This window comes from Dipodomys merriami, unplaced genomic scaffold, assembly GCF_024711535.1.
Source record: "Dipodomys merriami isolate MVZ:Mamm:240054 unplaced genomic scaffold, mDipMer1.0.p SCAF_14, whole genome shotgun sequence".
Classification (NCBI taxonomy): Eukaryota; Metazoa; Chordata; class Mammalia; order Rodentia; family Heteromyidae; genus Dipodomys; species Dipodomys merriami.
Window position 1 is genome coordinate 4,171,006 of NW_027202715.1, and position 21,155 is coordinate 4,192,160.

The 21,155-nt window shown below is 37.7% G+C and overlaps 1 protein-coding gene across 7 annotated transcripts in view; it reads left to right on the top strand.

Moving 5' to 3' along the window:
• The window catches only part of Kat6b (lysine acetyltransferase 6B), a 172,826-nt gene that overhangs the window by 128,991 nt on the left and 22,680 nt on the right, over positions 1 to 21,155 (top strand). For all 7 annotated transcript variants that reach the window (XM_070020641.1, XM_070020640.1, XM_070020638.1 and 4 more), the window contains 5 exons: positions 411 to 532; positions 2,568 to 2,683; positions 3,830 to 3,971; positions 7,127 to 7,288; positions 10,837 to 10,930. In XM_070020641.1, the coding sequence (XP_069876742.1) occupies positions 411 to 532; positions 2,568 to 2,683; positions 3,830 to 3,971; positions 7,127 to 7,288; positions 10,837 to 10,930 (636 nt within the window). The remainder of the gene's footprint in view (positions 1 to 410; positions 533 to 2,567; positions 2,684 to 3,829; positions 3,972 to 7,126; positions 7,289 to 10,836; positions 10,931 to 21,155) is intronic.

Sequence of the window (21,155 nt, forward strand, 5' to 3'; positions counted from 1 at the left end):
TTTGCTCCCCTTTATACAACAGAAAACTAAAATGTATCATTTGGACAACTTGGTAGATTTTATGATTTCAGAACTGATCATGGGAATACTGTAACTAGACATTGATGTAACTTCTAATATGGGTTGAAAATATTATTTTGCATTGTATTGCTCTTTCTCTCATGTATTTGTTAAAGTTATTTAAAAAAAAAAGATGACAGTGAAAAATTCAAATACAAGTTTGAGTATAGTAGGGAAATGATACTGCTGGATTTTGGGGCAGTGCTTAGCTTTAGAATCTTATAAAGCTCAAAAAGGAAGAGGAGATCCCTGCTTGCCCACTATGCTGATTTGGTACCATTTGGTAATAAGATGGTGGTTACTCATGATTCAAGTCAGTGAATGCACTTTCTGCTGGTTTTAAATGACAGATACTGAAATTAAAATAAGCATCAAACAAGAAAGTACAGATGTAAATGTGATTGGAAACAAGGACGTCGTTACTGAAGAGGATTTGGATGTTTTTAAGCAAGCCCAGGAACTGTCTTGGGAGGTAAGGCTTAGCCAGAACATTATAATACATGAGTAATAGTTGGCTTGTAACTGTTAGTGTGAAATTACTGTGCTAGTTATAATACAGAGCATGCCCCCTCTGTGTCAATGTTCTTTCTGGTTCTATGTTATGCCCTTTTTTAAAATGTTTTTTATTGTAAAGATACTGTACACAGAGGGGTTACAGTTACATGAGTAAGGTAATGAGTACATTTCCTATTGAGCATTGTTACCTCCTCCTTTGTTTTTCCCCTACTATCCCTTCCCTCCCCACCTTTTCAACTCCTCCCTCCCTGCCATGCCCATTTTTTGTTGACTCTACATCTAAAAGCCATAACATCAGAGTGCTCTCAAAGTAGAAAAGGACTCAGTTGGTCTCACAAAGTGGGTCAGGATAATGCTAGCTGAAGGAGACTACAAAACAAAATGTAACCAAGATCCTAACATTTTTAGGTAAGAAGAAATCAATCTCTGATTATTTTTGCCAGAACTTAGAAAACAACTTAAAATAGTTACCAAAAAGAACATCACTTTTCACTTTACTGATGCTGTTTCAGACACAGATGGCCAGTCATATGAAAAATGTCTGATATTTTTAACTCTTTGGCATTGATGAAAGCAATATTGTGCTTCCTGATCAGTTGAAATCATTTTTCTTTTCAGTGTCTAGTAATTTAATGATCTCATTTAAATTCTCAGCTCTGTTTTAGTTGTCACCCAAACATTAGACTTCTCCAAGGCAATTTTTTTAGGATTGTGAATTTCTCATGTCAGTAGCCTTTGGACAGTATTGTCTGGAGTAGGCTTATAAGTTTATTAATTTCTTTTTTTTTTAAATCCACTTAGGCTAAAAACTTCTTGTGATTTTTATCTTAGGAGCTATTGGGTATTTCTAGTCATCATTCTGCCCTAACAAGATACTGTGTGTATTGATTGCCCTTAAGCTAAGAGTAACACCAGTTTCCTCCCAACCATTGAGAGCTAAAAGTCCTTAAACATGCTGGTTTTTTTTTTCTTCTGACCTTCATGTATAAAGATGATGAGAAATAATTCAATATCCAAAGGCCTTGCATTCTGACATGAAAAAGCTGGATTTGGATGCTCTTTTTTTTTTTTTTTTTTGTCCCAAGAACTATTTCTTAGCTAGATGCCAGTGGCTCATGCCTGTAATCCTAGCTAATCAAGAGGCTGAGCTCTGAGGACTGTGGTTGCAAACTAGCCCTTGCAGAAAAGTACAAGTGTGGCTCAAGTGGTAGAGTTGCTAGCATTTAGTGAAAAAGCTAAGGAAGGGTACTCTGGCCCTGAGTTCAAGTCCCAGTACTGGCAGGAAAACAAAACAGAAAGAAATATTTCTTGTTCTGTGTTAAGGTGCTGTAGTAGACACTGGGCCTAACTCAGTGAATCAGGCAATCAAAGATCTTCCCCTCATCCTATACTCAGGTTTGAACTCAGGGCTTTGACCTTACTAGGCTGGTGTGATATGGTCAAGCTGAATCTCTATCCCCCAGAGCTGAAATTTTACATGATCTTATAATACATGATGCCAGATTGTGGGATGCAATTCTGTAGATATTTATGTGAATTTATGTCGCACTTCATGCTTGTCATGTTGTTAGGATATGTCCTAACACAATGATGATTATTATTTCACAAGGGTATTTTGGGCGTTTTGTTTTTTGTCTGGCCTGGGGCTTGAACTCTGGGCCTGGGCTCTGACCCTGAGCTTCTTTTGCTCAAGGCTAGTCACAGTGCCACTTCAGGCTTTTTCTGAATAGTTTATTGGAGATAGTCTCAAAGACTTTCCTGTCTAGGCAGGCTTCAAACCACAATCCTCAGATCTCAGCCTACTAAGTAGCTAGGATTACAGGTATGAGTCACCGGCACACGGCTGTAGTGTGTTTTCAACATGAAAATTCGTAATTGTGATTAGTGTTCTGATCTTGATAGATTTTGATAAGAGGTTACTAATTAAGTGTAAGTAAAGTATATCCTCTTCATATTTGTATTTTATCATATTTCTTTTCTCTGTGTGTCAGAAAATTGAGTGTGAAAGTGGAGTGGAAGACTGTGGTCGGTACCCTTCTGTAATAGAATTTGGGAAATACGAAATCCAAACCTGGTACTCCTCGCCTTACCCACAGGAATATGCAAGGTAATAGAATGAGTCTGGCAGTCTGTGTAAGAAAGGAAAATTCTCAATTCTAAAGCAGGAATTCTAGGACATAAATTTTGGTAGTCAATTTTAAGTACTTATGAAATGATTACCTTACCCAACTTTTTTTCTTGTTTTTTATAAAAGATCTTAGGGCTTGAATTCAGGGCCTGGGCACTGTCCCTGAACTCCTTTTACAGTGTTAGTGCTCTACCACTTGAGCCACAGCTCTACTTCTGGGTTGTTTTTTTTTTAAATAGTTTATTGGAGATAAGAGTCTCACTGACTTTCGTGCTAGGGCTGGCTTTGAACGGCAGTCCTCAGATCTTGGCCTCCTGAGTAGTGAGGATGACAGGTGTGAGCCACCAGCACCCAGCTGCCACGCATTTCGAAATTTAAAAATAGTGTAAATTTCTTGCATTTGTTCTGTGCAAATTTTTTATACTCTTTTGTTGCACAGCATTATAAATTTGGCTTTGGAACTTCCAGATTATGCTCTCTATCTTTGGTGAATAGGGAAAATGTTAGTTTTATGAAACTAAGTCCTTATAAAAAATACCTGTTATAAAATGCTTGGTAGGGTTCTTCTGTACTTGCCTTTTTCCCACCCATTTTTCTAATGAGGTTGTGAATTTTATTTCTAATTTCTGACATTTTATTCTCAAGTATTTTATGGAAAGTTAGCAGAAGTAGAAGATAAAAAAGTAACTGAGGTAGGTAGCCTAAGGAGACCCTTTGCTCCTTTCCTTTATTTATTTATTGGTTGTTGTGTGTGTTTTTTTGTCAGTCATAGGGTTTGAACTCTAAGCCTGGGCACTGTCCCTGAGCTCTTCAGCTCAAAGCTAGCGCTCTACCACTTGAGCCACATCACTACTCCTGGCTTTCTGGTGGTTTATTGGAGAGAAGAGTCTCACGGACTTCTTTCCCAGGCTGGCTTTGAACTGAGATTCTCAGATCTTAGCCTCCTGAGTAGCTAGGATTACAGGCATGAGCCACCAGCTCCCAGCTCCTTCTTTTATTTTTTTAAAACTATTTCAAATATTTTCCAAGGCTTTTATGTCCTAGGGGAAATCAAATAATATTTAATTTCCTCCCTTGAACACTATAATCAATTTCACAGATCCTTTGACTTTTAAATTTTAACAGATTACCAAAGCTTTACCTGTGTGAATTCTGTCTTAAATATATGAGAAGTAAAAATATTTTGCTAAGACACTCAAAGAAGTGTGGATGGTTTCATCCTCCAGCAAATGAAATTTACCGAAGGAAAGACCTTTCAGTATTTGAGGTAAGCATGTGTAAACAAAAATCTCAGCTAATCTCAGTTCTAGTTGTTGACTGTATACTGTTGATTTGTGACTACAAAGAATATTTAATTTTGACACGTCATGTTTTAGAATGTCTAGCCATATCAAGCAGCCTCAATCTTCCTCAAAAAGATTGAGGAAGACACCTTACTTCATTACATTAACTTGGGGGTGGAGTGGGGTGTCTTCCCCAGTCCCTATCTACACCAGATACATTTACCAGTGAATTTATGATCTCCTTGGTGTTTGTAAATTTCATTTTCTTTGGCAAGAGAAATTAGCTTTGTTCAGCAGCTCAAGCCAATGTCTGGCAGGTGCTCACTCTTCCAGGGAATTGAACAGCTGTGCATATCTCCTCAGTACACAACCACCTGTGTTTCCATGCAGTTCTTGGCAGGGTAGATAATCCTTTTGGTGAGACCCTAGCAGATGTTGGGACTGTCCTCCCACCCCCAGTCTAGGTGGCTGGCCATCCTTGGAGAACTTTTGCTGTTCACAGGAACCCCTTGTGGCCATATGTCTGTCATTTTTAGGTTTATTGAAGATATTTTGTGTTTTTAGAATTGATTTAGTAGCAGAAGGTCTTCGCTTCTATAGCTTCATTGTTAATCATGTTTCTGTTATCAGTTTCAAGGAGTCAGTTGTAGCTGAGTCAGTTGTACCTTGAAGACATGATGTCTTCTTTCCTGTTATTGTGTGTTTGCAGGACATCTATCTTCTCTCCTTCATAATGTTTATTCTAGATGGATACTTCCATTGTGTCCTCCTTTCCTTTCATTACCCATTTTGGTACAATAGTCATGATGCTGTCTTTCTCTGAAACACAGTTCTACCTTAGGGTTCTCTTTTTCAGAATTCTTGGAGCTAAAACTTATTTTTCAGCTCCACAGTTCTCTTTGTCTCTGGCTTGTTGTGCCTTGCCATTGTGGATGATAATAGAAAGGTTTTGAGTTTCTCACATGAGCCAGGTTCCCTCTCTTAGTTTGGGGCCCGCTAGGTTCTTTTCCCTAAGACTGCTCAGAGAACACAAAAAAACTCCAGCTGTGGGTTTTTTGTATTTGTTTTGTTCTGTAAATGCCTACTCGTAGTTATATCATACTTCTTTGGGTGAAGGGGTTAGTTTAAACAAAGAAGCGTTTTCTTGGTGGGAGGGTTAAGGATTCACTCTTATTAAGGGCTGGTCACAGGGTTTTTCCAGCCTGGACACTACTAACATTTCTCGATGGATAATGGATCATCATAAGTGCTATGAGGTACATTGTAAGATGTATAGCAGCATCCCTATCCTATACCCACCAGATGCTTACAGTTATGTCAACCAAAACAAAAGTTCCACTACACATAATCAAAAGTACCCTGGGGAACAAAGTCACTTCCTCTGAGAACCACTGGGCTCAAGGGAAAGCTAGCTACATACACATTGACTGACCTTCCTGTTATTAATAATGGAATGCTGGTTAGCCCACCCCAACTAGTTGAGGCATATAGTTCTAAGTTAAAGCTGAATTAAGGGCAACTTCCCTGTTGGCTCCTGCCTTGATATTTTAGATTCTCCTAACAAAAATTAAATTGAAATGGCTGTTTCATTGTTTCCTAAAAGACAAAATATACTGTTCGCCTTAAGTAATTATTAAGTAAATCAGCATGAGTCGCCTGTGAGGTTGAAGCTTTCATAAACCCAGGGAGTCTTCTCAGGAGCAAAACAATCTTGTTACGTGTGTGACAATGGGCTGCTCTTGGAGGGCATGTGAAAAGGGTTCAGACACAGATTTGTCCGATTTCCTAATATGATAAAGGAGTTGGATTCATGCCTATAATTCTAGATAACCGGAGCTGGAGCTCAAGTGGTAGAGCTCTAGCCTTGAGCTCAGGGAAAGCACCCAGACCCTGAATTCAAGCCCCAGGACTGGTACTTTAAAAAATAAAAATAAAAAAATAAAAAGGAGCTAGAACTGCTAGTATTTTGAGGAATACTTTTCTCTTAGAATAAGAGTGATTTATAAAACAAGAAAAGAAAAATCACAGGTTTCTACTTTCCTATCTTCTCTTTTTCTCTTCCTTATATTAGAGTTCATAACTGGCCAGAATTTTACTTATATCTTTCTTTTTTGTAATATACTACTATTTCCAAAAGGACCATACTTCCAAATACATAGCAACTTCCTTTAATTAAAGAGAGAATTGTATTGTCTGTGCCTGGTGCCATATTTGATTATGTTGCTATGTGTGGGACCTAGGTTTCATCTAAGGGAAATGGTTAGATGAAGTCTAAAAATAATTTGTGCAATATGAGAACCCATATGGTCCACAGGAGACTCAAGAATGGTCAAGTTCGCTGTTAAAGAGCTCTGGTTAGCAAATACCCATTTCCCCTTTAAAAAAAAAAAAAGTGCTAGGGAATCTGCTGTGCTTTCTGTTTTCAACAAGTAACTACATTTGATCAAAGAAATTGGCATGTGTGCCTAGCCTCCTGTCTATAGCCATCAGTATCACAGCTTGATTCCTTTATTTTGAAGAGAAGTAGACTGTAATCGTTACCCATTGTAGGTTGAAATTCATCTCACATCCACTGTAAGTAATCCCAACATAGAAATTGTATCTTTTCCAATTATATTTAAAATGAATGATACTTAGGATAAAACCAAAATGGAATCTGTTTTTGCAAAGCCACATTTCTGAGGAATCAGAATAAATACAGTATCTTTTTATTTGAAGCTCTTCTGAAAACAACATAAAAGTGTAACATATTTGAGAAGTAAATTGATTTGTTTACATTTTTAATTGACATTTATTTGGTTCAAATGAAAAAGAAAAGATGTGACTGGTTATTTTAAGGTATAATAAATTGCAAATAAAAATTACTACTCTGGTAGTTTATCCTTTCTTTAGATAGCCTGTCAAGAAATTTAAGATGCCTTAAGTTTGCCCTAATTTAAGACAAAAGCAGAATTTTTATTTGCTAAGTGACAGCTGTTCTGGTTCACTCTGCCCTTGTTTAATGTAGTGTTTTAATCTCTCTATATAAGACTTTATGAAATAAAATTATGTACTTTCTCCAATGCCATATAGAAGAAACAATTTTAAATTGAGGGATATTTTTATGTTAAATGATGTTGTCTGTTTCTTTTTTTACCAGGTTGATGGGAATATGAGCAAAATTTATTGCCAAAACCTTTGCTTGTTAGCCAAGCTCTTCCTGGACCACAAAACATTGTATTATGATGTCGAGCCATTCCTTTTTTATGTCCTTACAAAAAATGATGAAAAAGGCTGTCATCTGGTTGGATACTTCTCTAAGGTAAAACAAGAGCCAGCATGACCTTTATTTTCTTTTTTGAAATGTTTTTAGTGGAGCCCAATTCTTTAAACAGGGCTTTTTTTTGGTATGGCTATAATTTGAATAAGTGGCACATGTTTCTGAAAAGCATAGCTTCTTGTTCAGAGCTCCTTTAGAAAGAAAAAAACAAAAACAAAAAAACATGATGCCTAAGAAAGAGTGTAAAAGACCTCAGCACTGTGTGCCTTGCAGACTGTTAGCATCAGATGACATTGTATTTGCTGCCTTGCAGACCACCTAGCATCTTCAATTTTCTAAATGTTAAAGTTTATTCTCCTGCTCCTCAAGTGGTGTCAACATGAAGCTTTCAGTGTAATGTTGTACTTGTCTATATGAGTTCCTTCTTTCTCCACAAGGCCTTCCTCCTGTGGTCAGCAAGATTCCAGTGTGTTTAGAACATTGGTGTTTGGGTAGTGAAGTTGATGGAAGACAAGTTTTATACTTTTGTCTCTTATTCTCTGTGCTATTGTTTTATGTTCAAAAGAAGCCTCAGCTTTAGAAAACATATCTATCTCTACTCAGTACCACAAGGAAGCCCTTTTGTTATAGGCAATAACTTACCTTTTTTTCCAGTTCAGAGCAGTTCTCTTACATCTTTCTGCTCAAAAACAATAACTTATGCAAAAAGAAGAACTGAGTTAGGAAATGTTTACCTGATAATGACCTTGATACTTGAGGACATGGTTACATAAACAGAGCTGGTAATTGTGAACAAGGTATATAATCCAAACCCTGTACTTCATTTATGTTAAGATGTAGTTTTACATATTAGGTGATAAGTAACTTATTAAATCATAATTGATTCATTAAATGTTTTTCCATAATGTAAATCAAATGCTTTATAGAAGAGCCAGTTTCACAGAGGATCAAAAATAGGGTGCGTGCGTGCGTGCGTGTGTGCGTGCGTGCGTGCGTGCGTGTGTGTGTGTTAATAAAAGTCACTCTAAATTTAAGAGACCATAAACAGAAATCAGTAATAGCATTCATGGGAAGCTGCCTCAATGTTTTAATATAGATATATGATTAAACTTCTAAATGGAAAAGAAGAAAGTTAATCTAGATAGTATAGACTGAAAAAATGTCAGAGGATTAACAGAATAAAACAGTAAATAGGAAATTTATTAAATTTGCAAAAAGACCTTAGCTTTTATGTAAGTTTGTAAAGATCAGATGTGAGTGAGTGAATGAGTTAGATAAAGTGGTACTGCAGTTTGAACTCAGGACCCCAAGCTTGCTCTCCCAATTGAATCATACTCCCATACCTTATTGTTTGTTTGTTTTTTATTCCAGAAACTGATCGTTTATTTTCAAAGTCTATATATCACAGTTTATGAAGGATATTCATTCATGATATCCTTCAGGACATTTGATATTGGTGGTGTTTAGTTTACTTGTTAGGCAGTATCATGTTTTTACTCAGGCTGACATCAGACCACAATCCTCCTACCTCTTCCTGCCTCATAACAGATTACAAGAGTGTACTAGCATACCTGGTTTGTTTAAGATAAGGTCTCGATAACTTTTTCTGAATAGCTGGGATTCAAAGTTTTATAGTATGGCAGCATTTACTTTCCTTCCTTACTTTTGAGTTTTAAGTGGTATAGTATTGAAAAAAAAAATCTTTAAAAGGTACATTACACGCAATTTAGTGTTAGTAACGTGGTAAAGAAAGGTTAAGAGGATGTTGAATTGGATTTCAAAACCCCTTAGATGGAATTAATTCTAGACAAGAAAGAACATGTCATCAAGGATAAATTCTTTTTACATCTCTGTTTTAGATAAACATCTATGTCTAACCTTACAAAACAATTTTGATTATCTGATATGCACATTCAGTGAAAGCAAATGGACTCATTCTTACTCTTCCCCCTTCCCCATTTTTGGTCAGTACTGGGATTTGAACTCAAGGCCTTGATCTTGCCTAGTATTTACCACTTGAGTTTCATCGCCTTGACTAGACCCTGCACTCCTCTCCTTTGCACTGGTTTATTTCCTTTTTTGGGGGGGTTGGGGGGGCAGTCCGGTTGTGGGGCCTGAACTCTTGGCCTGGGCACTGTCCCTCAGCTCTTCAGCTCAAGGCTAGCACTCTACCACTTGAGCCACATCGCCACTTCCGGCTTTTTTCTTTTTGCTTATGTGGTGCTGAGGAATCGAACCCAGGGCCTCATGCATGCAAGGCAAGCACTCTACCACTGAGCCACCTTCCCAGCCCCTGCACTGGTTCTTGCTTCTTGTCTAGGGTGCCTGCCTAGCCCATGATCCATCTATTTCAGCTTCCTGATATGACAGTTACGTGCCACCATGCCCAGCTTCTGTTGAGGTAGTTTCTCACAGCCTTGTCTGCCCACATTGGCCTTATGTGATTCTCCCAGTCTCTGCCTTCCAGATGCATACACCTGTGCCCAGCTATTGGAATCTCGCATGTATGCCCAGGCTGGCCTAAAATGGAAATCTTCCCTGTTTTAGCTTCCCAAGTAGCTACGATTACAGACATGATTCACTGGCACCTGGGTCTTCTCTGCATATGTTTAATAGGCTCCACAGACAACTACAAAAATGTAAAAGTTGGGAGCTCATCTTTTTCACAAAGAAATATTTAATTCTTCCCTGTAGGATTTTTTCACGAGCATTTCCTATGATTTTCAAATAAGTTCATTACAGAGCTGGGTGTTCTGAAGTAACTCTTTGATGTAGTTGTGTCCATTTGTGGTCAAGCTCATTTGTGGTTTGTATTTAGCCAGAGTATTCACATCCTCAAAAGCCTTTTCTAGATCTTCTTTGTGTAGGTTGGCAGCTTCTGTGTACTCTGAATAAAATATTGCTGTCCTGGTGCCACATCCTGTGAAAACTGTGAACTTAGATTCTTAGAACTTTTTCTCACCATATTCTACTCCGTTTTTCTCCTGGTTTCAAACTGCTGGTAATATTTTTGGTCTCAATTTTGTTTGGAGGCTTTGGGGTTTCTTGTTGTCTGTTTTGTTTTGTTTTCCTACTTTGAAATGCAGATTCATTATCTTTCTAGCTTCTCACTTTGACTTCTTATTCACAGGAGAAATGTATTTGTGTATATCTACCCACATACCTACTATTTTAGTTTCACTGGGGCATTTGCTCACAGGCAGAAGATAGGTTACTACTGAAGAATAGTAAATTATTGTTTAGCGGGGTTGCTAGCTAAATCTTATCCACTAAGTAACTCTCTAGATGGTACTTTTGCTATCTCCCATGGTTTGTGAACTGGAAAAGCTTTTCCTCCATACTGCCTATATTTTGTTTGGTTCATATTTCGATTCATTATTCATATTCTGTAATTGAAAAGCATGCCTAGAATAGATAATGTGTTATTAAGTAATGGCTTGATTGATGACCACACAAGGATTATTCTGCTAGATCTGACCTAGCCCACTGGTTTACCTTAGTGAACTAGTTTGCAAGGACACTGGCAGGTGCAGGGAATTGCCCACTTCAGCAGAGCTCTGACACACTTGATCTGTTTCTCCTTCCCTTAGGAAAAGCTTTGCCAGCAGAAGTATAATGTCTCCTGCATAATGATCATGCCCCAGCACCAAAGGCAAGGATTTGGACGGTTTCTCATTGATTTCAGTAAGTGAAATGCTTTATTTACTTTCATGATCCAGGGAGCTGATGGCTGTTACAGGAAACAGTAACATATAAAACTTTATTTAACTTACTTTGTTGTTGTTATCAATAGATAATGAGTGTTCCCATTTCTATTTACATAGGTTAGAAAATCTTCCTCAAGTGAAAATTTTACTGCTGCTTAGTTATTGTACTCTAGGAAATTGAGACTAGATCTCTCTTCAGTGTCACTAGCTCACAAAGCCATTACCCTGAATGAACTAGCAGAATTGCATTCTGTTCTGTAGTGCTTATATTCATTAGCACCAAAAGAGGCAATTATTTGTGATTAAAGCTAAAGGAAGTGTTATTTAAAAGGATTTTTAGCTTTCTTAAATTTTGTCTATAATCCTGTATGGTACAGAGCAGAACAGCTATTTCCATTTAGGAGAACAGTTCTCTATATGGCCTATCCTGAATGCACTAGTTGAAAATAACTCTTACCTGTTTTCTCTTCATTTCTCTTTGCTATTACAGAAGTTATTACAGTGTTTGTATCCAAGAGATTGCCCAAGAAAGATTTGTTTTATATCCACTATCTCTTCCGCAGTTCCTCAATTAAAACTGAATGCATGGGATAAAATACTGGTGTTCTTTTTTTCTCCTTGTTTATAGAATTGGATGTCTAAATGTAGTGTTAAAACTACCTTTAGAGAATTGATTTTAAATATCCAGATAATATGAAGGCCAGGTATCTCATGATAGTAGTCATTTCTGGCCATGTGCAAAACTGTGTGCATATTGGTTAATAGATTACAATTTGTCTGGTTATTAATCAATTGAAAGAAAATTAAATATTTTTCTTTCATTATTTTTGTGTTATTTGATAACATGTCCTATTATTAATTCATTATATTAGTATTTCTTCCTGACCTAGTTATTCAGGATTCTAATTATGCCAAGGAGGGCCATCTTATTAGCTTACCAATTTTATTTCATACTGTGATCATTTCTACAGGCAAAACCATCTATCATGGTTCTAGAGGTGTTTTTTTTTTTTATCCACCATTCATAAGTTGTTTGTAAATACTAAGATCTGTAGTGTAAACCTGTGATAGTATCTATGTGCCTACAAAATAAGCAAACTCCTCAGTTCACAATTTAAGAACTTCCAACAACTACCTTAAGGCTCGAATCTTTTCTTCCAATAGTCTGGGCTTGCTGCCATTTCCCCATTCTTTTCCCTAACATTGCCACTTCTTTCTTTCCTACCTCTTCTCTGTTCAGAATCTCCTCTGTTAATAAGAGCCACCTTAAGAAGCTCTTTTATAACTCACACCCTCCTCACTTCTTTTTTTTTTTTTTTTTTTTGGTCCATTTTGGAGGCTGAACTCTGGGCCTGGGTGCTGTCCCTCAGCTCTTCAGCTCAAGGCTAGCGCCCTACCACTTGAGCCACAGCAACACTTCCAGGTTTTTTCAGCTTTTGTGGTGCTGAGGAGTTGAACCCAGGACCTCATGCATGTGAGGCAAGCACTCTACCAACTTCCTAGCACCCTCTCCTCACTTCTAAATGTACACTTTAGAACTGGGGCCATATCAGCCCTTCTGTGGTAAGTACCTCCGTACATGTCACACTTCTGATCTATCATAATTTCCATTATTATTCTTCATTCTCTGTCATATAATTCTTTTTCCTGAATCATTTTTAGGGAAAATTGAAGGCATATTGCACTTTTATCCCTAAATATTACTAGGTGTTTTTTCCTCAGAGGTGCTCTCATATAACCAAAATACAAATTAATTCAAAATCAAGAAATTAATGTTGATTCAGTACTATTATCTAATTTTACACATCTTACTCAGATTTCAAATTTTGCCTGTTCTCTAATGTCTTTTCTCAGGGATGGCTAGGGACCTAGTTCAGGATCACTTGTCATATATAGTTATTTTATCATATTTACCTGTTATGCCTTGGATTTCCTTTCATGTACATTAGTACCTAGTTAGTTTTTCATTTTGTTTTCAGTTTCTTTGACTTTTGCTGGGGGCTAGAGTGAGCAGTACTAGAGAATAAACTCTGGGCCTGCACTTTAACATTTTGAAGCACACAGGCTTCTATTTTACAGTGCCTCTCACTTTGAGATTCAGTGTATCTGCTTTTATGCAGGAATACCAGGTAAGCTATGTTGTGGCCTTTTTGATGCATCTTTTCAAGATCACATAACACAAGATCTGTCTACCTTCATAAATTAGGATGGTAGCTGCCAATGTTGTCAGATACCTTGTATTCATATACTGTTTTGTAGAATGGGAACTTCTTTGTACAACTACTAGTAATAATTTTTTAAAATGTTAAAAAAAGAAAAGAACAATTAGTTCAAGGGTGTTAAAGAGTAAGGTGAACCTTAGTTTGCAACAACTTATATATTTCATAACAGAGGTGGTTAAAGGCACCAAATAAAAAGAAATAATATTTTTTTAAATGGGGAAAAAAAGATGGTAGTTGCCAGGTTTCTTCACCATTACCACTTCCCCTTTGTACTTAATATCTCTTGGGTTATGTAAGTACCATTTGTCATCCATTTTTTTAATCTGCTAGTTTATGATCTTATTGAAAGTAATTACTACTGTGCTAGTTACCAAATAGTAGTTTTCAAATCCCATTGTTCCTTGTACTTATTAGGTGGCATTCTGTAAGGAAGAGCCATCTCCTTCTTTGTAAGTCCTCATTTATTTATATAATTACAAACTCATAGGTTTTTATTTTATTGTATAACTTGTTCCAGTATTGACTTGGATTATTTCCAAAGCATCAGTACAATTGTCCCCTAACAGTAAATTGCTTCAGCTTTCTTTTGTGGGAACTGCTTCAGGCTGGTTGACTTTTTATAATTTGACATGTTCCCATCATTTGAACATTTCCTTACTTACTTGTACAACATGATATTCCAGGATTACTTTATTCTTATCCTTCTCTGACCTACTCATGGAGTCATCTATTTTTCCTGAGGACTTCAGTCCTCAGTCTTCAGACCACAGTCTCATCTGTGTTTAGACACCAATACGTGCTTTTATGCCCTTTTAGCACAGAGATAGGGAGAATGGCTATTTGTATGTTACTCAGACTTGCATTAGCCACAGTGTATTTATTTATATCACACACACATACACTACACATTAAGTAATTTTCGTAATTGTTAGTTCATGCTACTGTGAAAAACTAACCTAACTAGAGGATAGTGTTGGTATATAGAGCCTTTGGGAGCTACCCAAAATACAGTGTCTATATGTAAACTGGGTTAGGTTTTAAATTTTTTCCCTTCAGTGTGATTAGATTGACCATTGAAATACAGATAAACTTATTTGTTTCCATTTGTTTTCCATTTTGCTTTTTTTTCTCCATCCTTGTTACCTTATTAAATAATTAGAATGGCTCTAGGTATATTCCATATGTTTTGTTGTTGTTGTTGTTGTTTGGTCAGTTGTGAGGCTTGAACTTGGCCTGTGCCCTGTTCCTGAGCATTGTTATGCTCAAGGCTAGAGTTCTACCACTAGAGCCACAACCGTTTTTGAGTGGTTAATTGGAGAAAAGAGTCTTACAGGGACTTTTCTGCCCAGGCTGGTTTCGAACTGCAATCCTCAGATCTCAGCCTCCTGAGTAGCTAGGATTACAGGCGTGAGCTACCGGAGCTTAGCTCCATATGCTTATCATCCCAGCACTTGCGGAGGCTGAGGCAGAAGAGCATTGTTTCATATCATATTAATGTTTCACAGGGGTGGAAGGATAATGGTCCCAGGTAAGCTAGGAAAGAAGAAAGCATGAGACCCCCCCCCATATATGTTAGCTTATATCCCTTCCTCCCTCCCAAAAAAGAAAAAAGCCTGAGGAAAAAAGAGAAAAATAATAAGAGAGAAAGGTCTAGCTCAGCAACCATGGGCCCTTGAATTGAAATCCTAGTGCCACCAAAAAAGAAAAAATTTTATTTTTTTCTTTTTTATTTTTTTTCTTCTTTAAAGACTTAATTTCTTATCTGATCTTTGGGTAGTCAAGTACCTCTTGATAATGAAAGGATGAAAAAGTAGACAGATAGCTATATAAAAATGTGAAACTTCGGGGCTGGGAAGGTGGCTCAGTGGTAGAGCGCTTGCCTTGCATACATGAGGCCCTGGGTTCGATTCCTCAGCACCACATAAGCAAAAAGAAAAAAGCCGGAAGTAGTGCTGTGGGTCAAGTGGTAGAACGCTAGCCTTGAACTGAAGAGCTAAGGGACAGCGCCCAGGCCCAGAGTTCAGGCCCCACGACCGGACCCAAAAAAAAAAAAAAAAAGTGAAACTTCTCCAGGCATCTGTGGCTTATATTTGTAATTCTAGCTACTCAGAACACTAAAATCTGAGGATCATAATTCAAAGCCAGCCAGGGCATGAAAGTCCATGAGACTCATACCCAATTAATCATAGCAAAAAAAAAAACAAAAACAAAAATACACACACACACACAAACCCACCAGAAGTTGTACTGTGGCTCAAGTAATAAAACACTAGCCGTTAGCACAAGAGCTCAGGGATAGCACCCAGGCCCAGAATTCAAGCCCCAGGACCAGCACTTCCCCCTACCCCCACAAAAAAGGGAGCAATGAATGTCTACCCAATGAAAAGTATTATTATTTAGAAGTGAGTACGATGAGAAAGTTAGGTGCAACCCATGTGCCAGGCTATGAGTTTGGACATCCATAAGCAGCTTCCTGTAAGGGTGGGGCTCAACAACTGTCTTCTTAAGAGGAAGTTCCCAAAAAGAATGGGAGTGTGGGAGATCCCCATGATATGGGTGAGGACAAGCTGAGGATGGAGTACTTGAAGTGGCACCCCTTAGGGAATACATCATAGATACTGGAAATGATTCAGAAGCTGGAGGATAGTTGGGAGTGAGTGGTGTTGGGAAAGCAAAGGAGGTCAGTACTCTAACTGTAGCGGTAAATGGTCATCATAATCCCAGCTGATGTTTCTAAGCATATGCAGAGTGTTGGGCACTGTCATCTGAGGCACATTAACTCAACCCTCCTCTTTGGACACAAAAGTAATATACAGAATGGTGTGTTACAAATGCAGAAAAGGCATTGATTAACTTCATCTTCTTTCCTAAAGCACAAATCTATTAATTCAAATTATAAAAATTCCAAGTCCTGTGTTATTTTTCCCCCCTGCAGCCTTGGCTTAATCTTGAGGGAATGAGTATGTACACATCCTAAAGCTATAAAGTGTAGGTGACAACTTAATTCATTTTTGGATACTCTTGTATGAATGGTAAGTTCGTCAATTAAGTAAATCAAGAAACTCTACATGCTAGCATTTTTTAAATTAGGAAAATAGTCATAAAATTTTGTTACAGGGCTAGAGTCATGGCTTAGTTGGTAGAGCAGTAGCCAATGAGCAAAACCCTGAGGTACCAAGTTTGAGTCCTGGTCTTAGACTTAAAAAAAAAAAACAACTTGTTAATATATTCAATTCTTGGCTTTCTTTATTCAATACTGAAATATTTTACAATGTCCATGATATCTTTTATGGAAAACAGGAGAATGGTTGCGGGGATTAGATGCTTCCTTCAGGAAATTCCCTTGCTGTCATTTTCTGCAGTCTAGTATGTGGAGGATTTCACCTTGCTTTTCCTGTGTGAGGTCTGTGTACTGCTTAAAACTGAGTCTCTAATTAGTGTATACTGCTAGAAGATGCATGCAGATGACCCAGGATTAAAATAAGAAATAAACTTTTTAAGAACATTGATTTAGGGGTAAAATTAGTGCTTTATCTCCTTTCTCATCTGAGCTTTAGCAGGTAAAGTGGTCCATACCGTCATGACAGGATCTCTTGCTTAGGTATTGAAAATCTAATTCTGTAGTGATACCCAGGCTTTTTCATTCATCTCTTTTTTTAGCTCTTAGCTGATTTCTTGAGGAAGTACCATTACACAGAGAAATGTATCTGCTCCTTACCTTCCTCAGTCCAGAGAGCAGACTTGAGAAGAAAGTCCTTCCTTCTTATATACTGAGAAGGGCATGGTGCCAGGAGTCTCTCTCAAAAACCAGCTTTCTTCCTCTACTTCTTATATACTGTCCACTGCTTAAATGTGTTATTATATGATGTCTGAGTATATATGATGTCTGAATATAGGAATGTAGTTCATAGTAGTTCTGCTTACCAGCTATTAACGTCCAGTTTTAACACTGCTTTCAATAGACCATTTTGTTTAAAAAAGCTTCCATTTACAGACTTTCCAAAATGCAATTTAAGTGAAAGTTGAGAGTGTTTTTAAGCAGAGGGTTAGAGTGATTTCATCCTACCTGGAAAGTGACTTTTGATACTGACTGGCTTGACTTCTCCAAGTAGGATTTGGGTTCCATTAACTGGTTTTTCCTGACTCTTGGTAAGGTCCAAGGAATCAGGGATGGTATATGAGTCCCTTTGTTTTCTCTTAGGGCAAGTCAGGTGCAGTTTTGGAGTGAGCAGATACTCCCCAGGAGCTATATCCAAATCTGAATGTTCAGGGTAAGATACTGTCCTTCTCTAGACAGGGTCTCTAAACATCTCTGTATTATGTGATAACTTAAAACTTCACTTCCTAATAGGTGACCCAAGTGTGGGTTCCACGTGGGCAGACATACTGTTCCCAGCAATTACAGGGAACCAGAACTCCAGAGCCTATCTTCTTTTCCCAAGCAGGCTTCAGGGCAAATATTCTACTCCCCCCATTTTGAACCTTACGTGCCACAAGTATTGATATTGAAGGGATTGCGACAGTATCTCTTAGGGATATGTTATGTGGCTGTGAAAACATACAAACTCCCTGTGCGGAGTTAAGTGATGTATGAATTAGAATCTGACATGTGGTGTTTACCTACTTAATGAAATTTTTACTGGTAATACTTTTTTAATGACGGTTTATATAAATTTTTATTATCTTTAAGTAGTTGTGCAAAGGAGTTTCAATTCAACATATCCATTTATTAATACAAATGCATCTTGCTCAATGAGTGACACCACTGGAAACATTTTAAAAAATGCAACTTCAGGCTTGACTGATAGAAAGTCAGGGGAGTAGGTGTTGCAGGGAATGTAGTTTGGTTGTAAAGTACTTGTGTGAAATGTGTGAAACCCTGGATTCTATCCTGAGCATGCAGGGGCTAGGGCTTGAATACATGTTTTGTTATACATTTTTCCCTGTCTGTCAGCAAAACAGAGTTTCCTAATGGCATGTATGTACCTTATTCTCTGCTGTGCATTCTAACTTCCTGGAAGGGCCTGCCTCCTACTATTCGTTCAAGAGATGTTAACTAAATGTCAGTGGAAGAACTTCCTTAGAATATGAATGAGGATGGTGGCTTACTTTGAGTGATAACAGACGTGCCTGTCCTCCTTTGAGGCTGAGAGTTCTATTGGAATGTAGCCTCCATCTTGACATCAAGCAAGATTGTTGTTATCCACTACCAGCTTTGGGCAGGAAACAATGTGTGAACTAAGTCACATTTGCAGACGGTTGGTTGAATAAACAGTTATCTTTTCCTTTTTTCTTACCAGATAATTCAATTCTTGATGCATTTATTTTGGAAGGGAAATTCCAGGGTTAGTCCTCAGAAGCTGTCAAGAAAGCTCTGCTCAGCTTTTCCTGTAGCTCTCCAGCCCGCAGTCAAGGCAATCACTAAAGGATCACTAGAGCACAACTAAAGTTGTGCTTTTGAAATGGTGCTCAAGTCTTTCCTAAACTGTTCTAATAGGGCCCTCTGGCCTTGACACTTGCCAAGAAGGTCCTGGGCCAGCAGCTGTGTCCTTTAAGTCTTAGAAGATTTTTTTCATCTACGTAGTCAACTATAATAATGACATATATTTTAATAGATCCTGGTCTATAATATAATTAGAAAAATAGCCATTTCTCCTAATTTTCTCATTATAATATGTTTCATTAAAAACCTCTGCTATTACTCTTTTATTACATGGAGCTCAGGTATGATATATTTTACTATTCTAAAGATAACATCTGAGTTGAGAATTGAGCTCTCTGTGATTTATTCAGAGGCTGACTTTTACTGAATGCATTGAAATGAGTTACATGCGACAGTGCAGCCAACAGTTTTATTTATGTATCTTTTTTTTAAACTAAGCTTGTTATAAATAAAAGCAAATAAATAGCTTTATAGAATACTTTGTATTCATTGCCTCAATGAAAACATTGTAAATATGAAACATATGGTCTCATTTTTTCTGAGTGCTACTGTTTGCTTTATATACTTCAAAATTTTTCAAGTGTTAGCATGCAGGTGGATTTTTTTAAAAAATCTTTTGTCTGTTTAGATTCTAACATTGATTGGTCTTCTCAGTGACTCATGTTGAAACACTACTATATGCATTTCCTTCAGGTAATAATCAAATGATCTAATCATCAGAATTAAATGGAACCTTAGCAACTCTATCATGAGACAGGGATTTGTTCATTGTTGAACCAAACTATAAGCACCATGTATAACATAAGAGTGGGTTCATAATAAAAATTTGCTCAGGAATAAATGAGTAAGTCAATGCCTAAAACTGGCTATTCTCTTTTTTTTGTATTTGTGTCAACAGCTACTAGATACATACAGCTAGCTTCTGACAGAATTAGTTCTTGATCGATCTAGGTTCCCCCCCCTCCCCATGTTATCTATTCCTTTATGCTTTCCTTCTGTAAAATGTTTTACATAGGCTATGTCAGGGATGGCCTGACACATAAGGATGAATAATCTAGCCATGGCCCATATGGTAGCAAGTAGTCAGACACACAAGATTCATCTAATGTCAGCCTATAAAGCAGAGGGTGAAGGGAACCTGTCAATACAGAGAAGTGCTTCCAACTCTCTTCTCCATTTTTCCACTTAAGATAATATGCCAGATCAGCCTGGCAGGGTAGTACATCTGTAATCTCAACACCCAGGAAGTTAAGGCAAGTGGGAAGCAGAAGCAGGATTGGAGAGATCAAGGTCAGCCTGAACCAAATAGCTGAGTTAACAGCCCACTTTGGCTCCATAGTAAGACTGTCTCAAAAATCGAGGGCTGAGGAGGGAAGGGATAGTAGGGGAAAAACAAATGAGGAGGTAACAATGCTTAATAGGAAATGTACTCATTACCTTACTCATGTAAATGTAACACCTCTGTACACTATTTTTACAATAAAAATTTTTTTTAAAATTGAGGGCTGAGAATATAACACAGTCATTCACAGACCCTCAGTTTAATTCCTGGCACTGCCAGAGGAATCCTTTTTACATAGTTAAAATAAGCTGAATTGGGATGCTGGTGGCTCACTCCTTTTATTTATTTATTTATTTATTTATTTATTTATTTATTTATTTATTTATTTATTTTGGTTGGTCGTGGGGCTTGAACTCTGGGCCTGGGCACTGTCCCTGAGCTCTTCAGCTCAAGGCTAGTACTCTACCACTTTAGCCACTGTACCACTTCAGGTTTTCTGACTTATTTATTGGAGATAAGAGTCTCAGGATCTTTCCTGCCTGGGCTGGCTTTGAACCTGATCCTCAGATCTCAGCCTCCTGAGTAGCTAGGATTACAGGTGTGAGCCACCGGCGCCAGCTGATGGTTCACACCTATAATCCTAGTTACTATCAAGAGGCTGAGATCTGAGAATAGTGGTTTGGAGCCAGGTTCAACAAACAAATCCAAGAGACTTCTATTTCCAACAAAAGAAAGCTGAAAGTGATGACATGACTTAAGAGGCAGAGCATCAGCAATAAGCAACAAAGGTGAGTGAGAATCCAAGCCCTGAGTTCAAGCCCCAGTTTGAAACCAAAAGGTGGGGGGGGGGGTAGGTTTTCTTCTGATTGGTTGAAATTACTAGTTTTGGTTTCAAAGAAACTATTCTCCTTGGCCATATAGGGTAGACATTCTGTTTGCTTTGAGATGTTCCAGTATAAAAATTTATTCTTCATGGTACTATTTCTAAATAACTTTGATCTCCCTTGGCTTTCTTGGCCACAGCTAATACTTCACTACTTCAACCACAGCCTCATTTCCAGATTTTTGCTAGTTAATTGGAGTTGGAGTCTGTTTTGTCTGTGCTGTTTTTAAAGCCATTGTTTTAAAATGGGAGATCACATTGTAGCATCTTGTCCTAGTGCTTGGCTCTTAAAACTGCATCTTTTTCATTTGTTGGTAGCATTATATTGGTGATGTTTCAAAAAGAGAGACAGGTTTTCACTTTAACTACTTT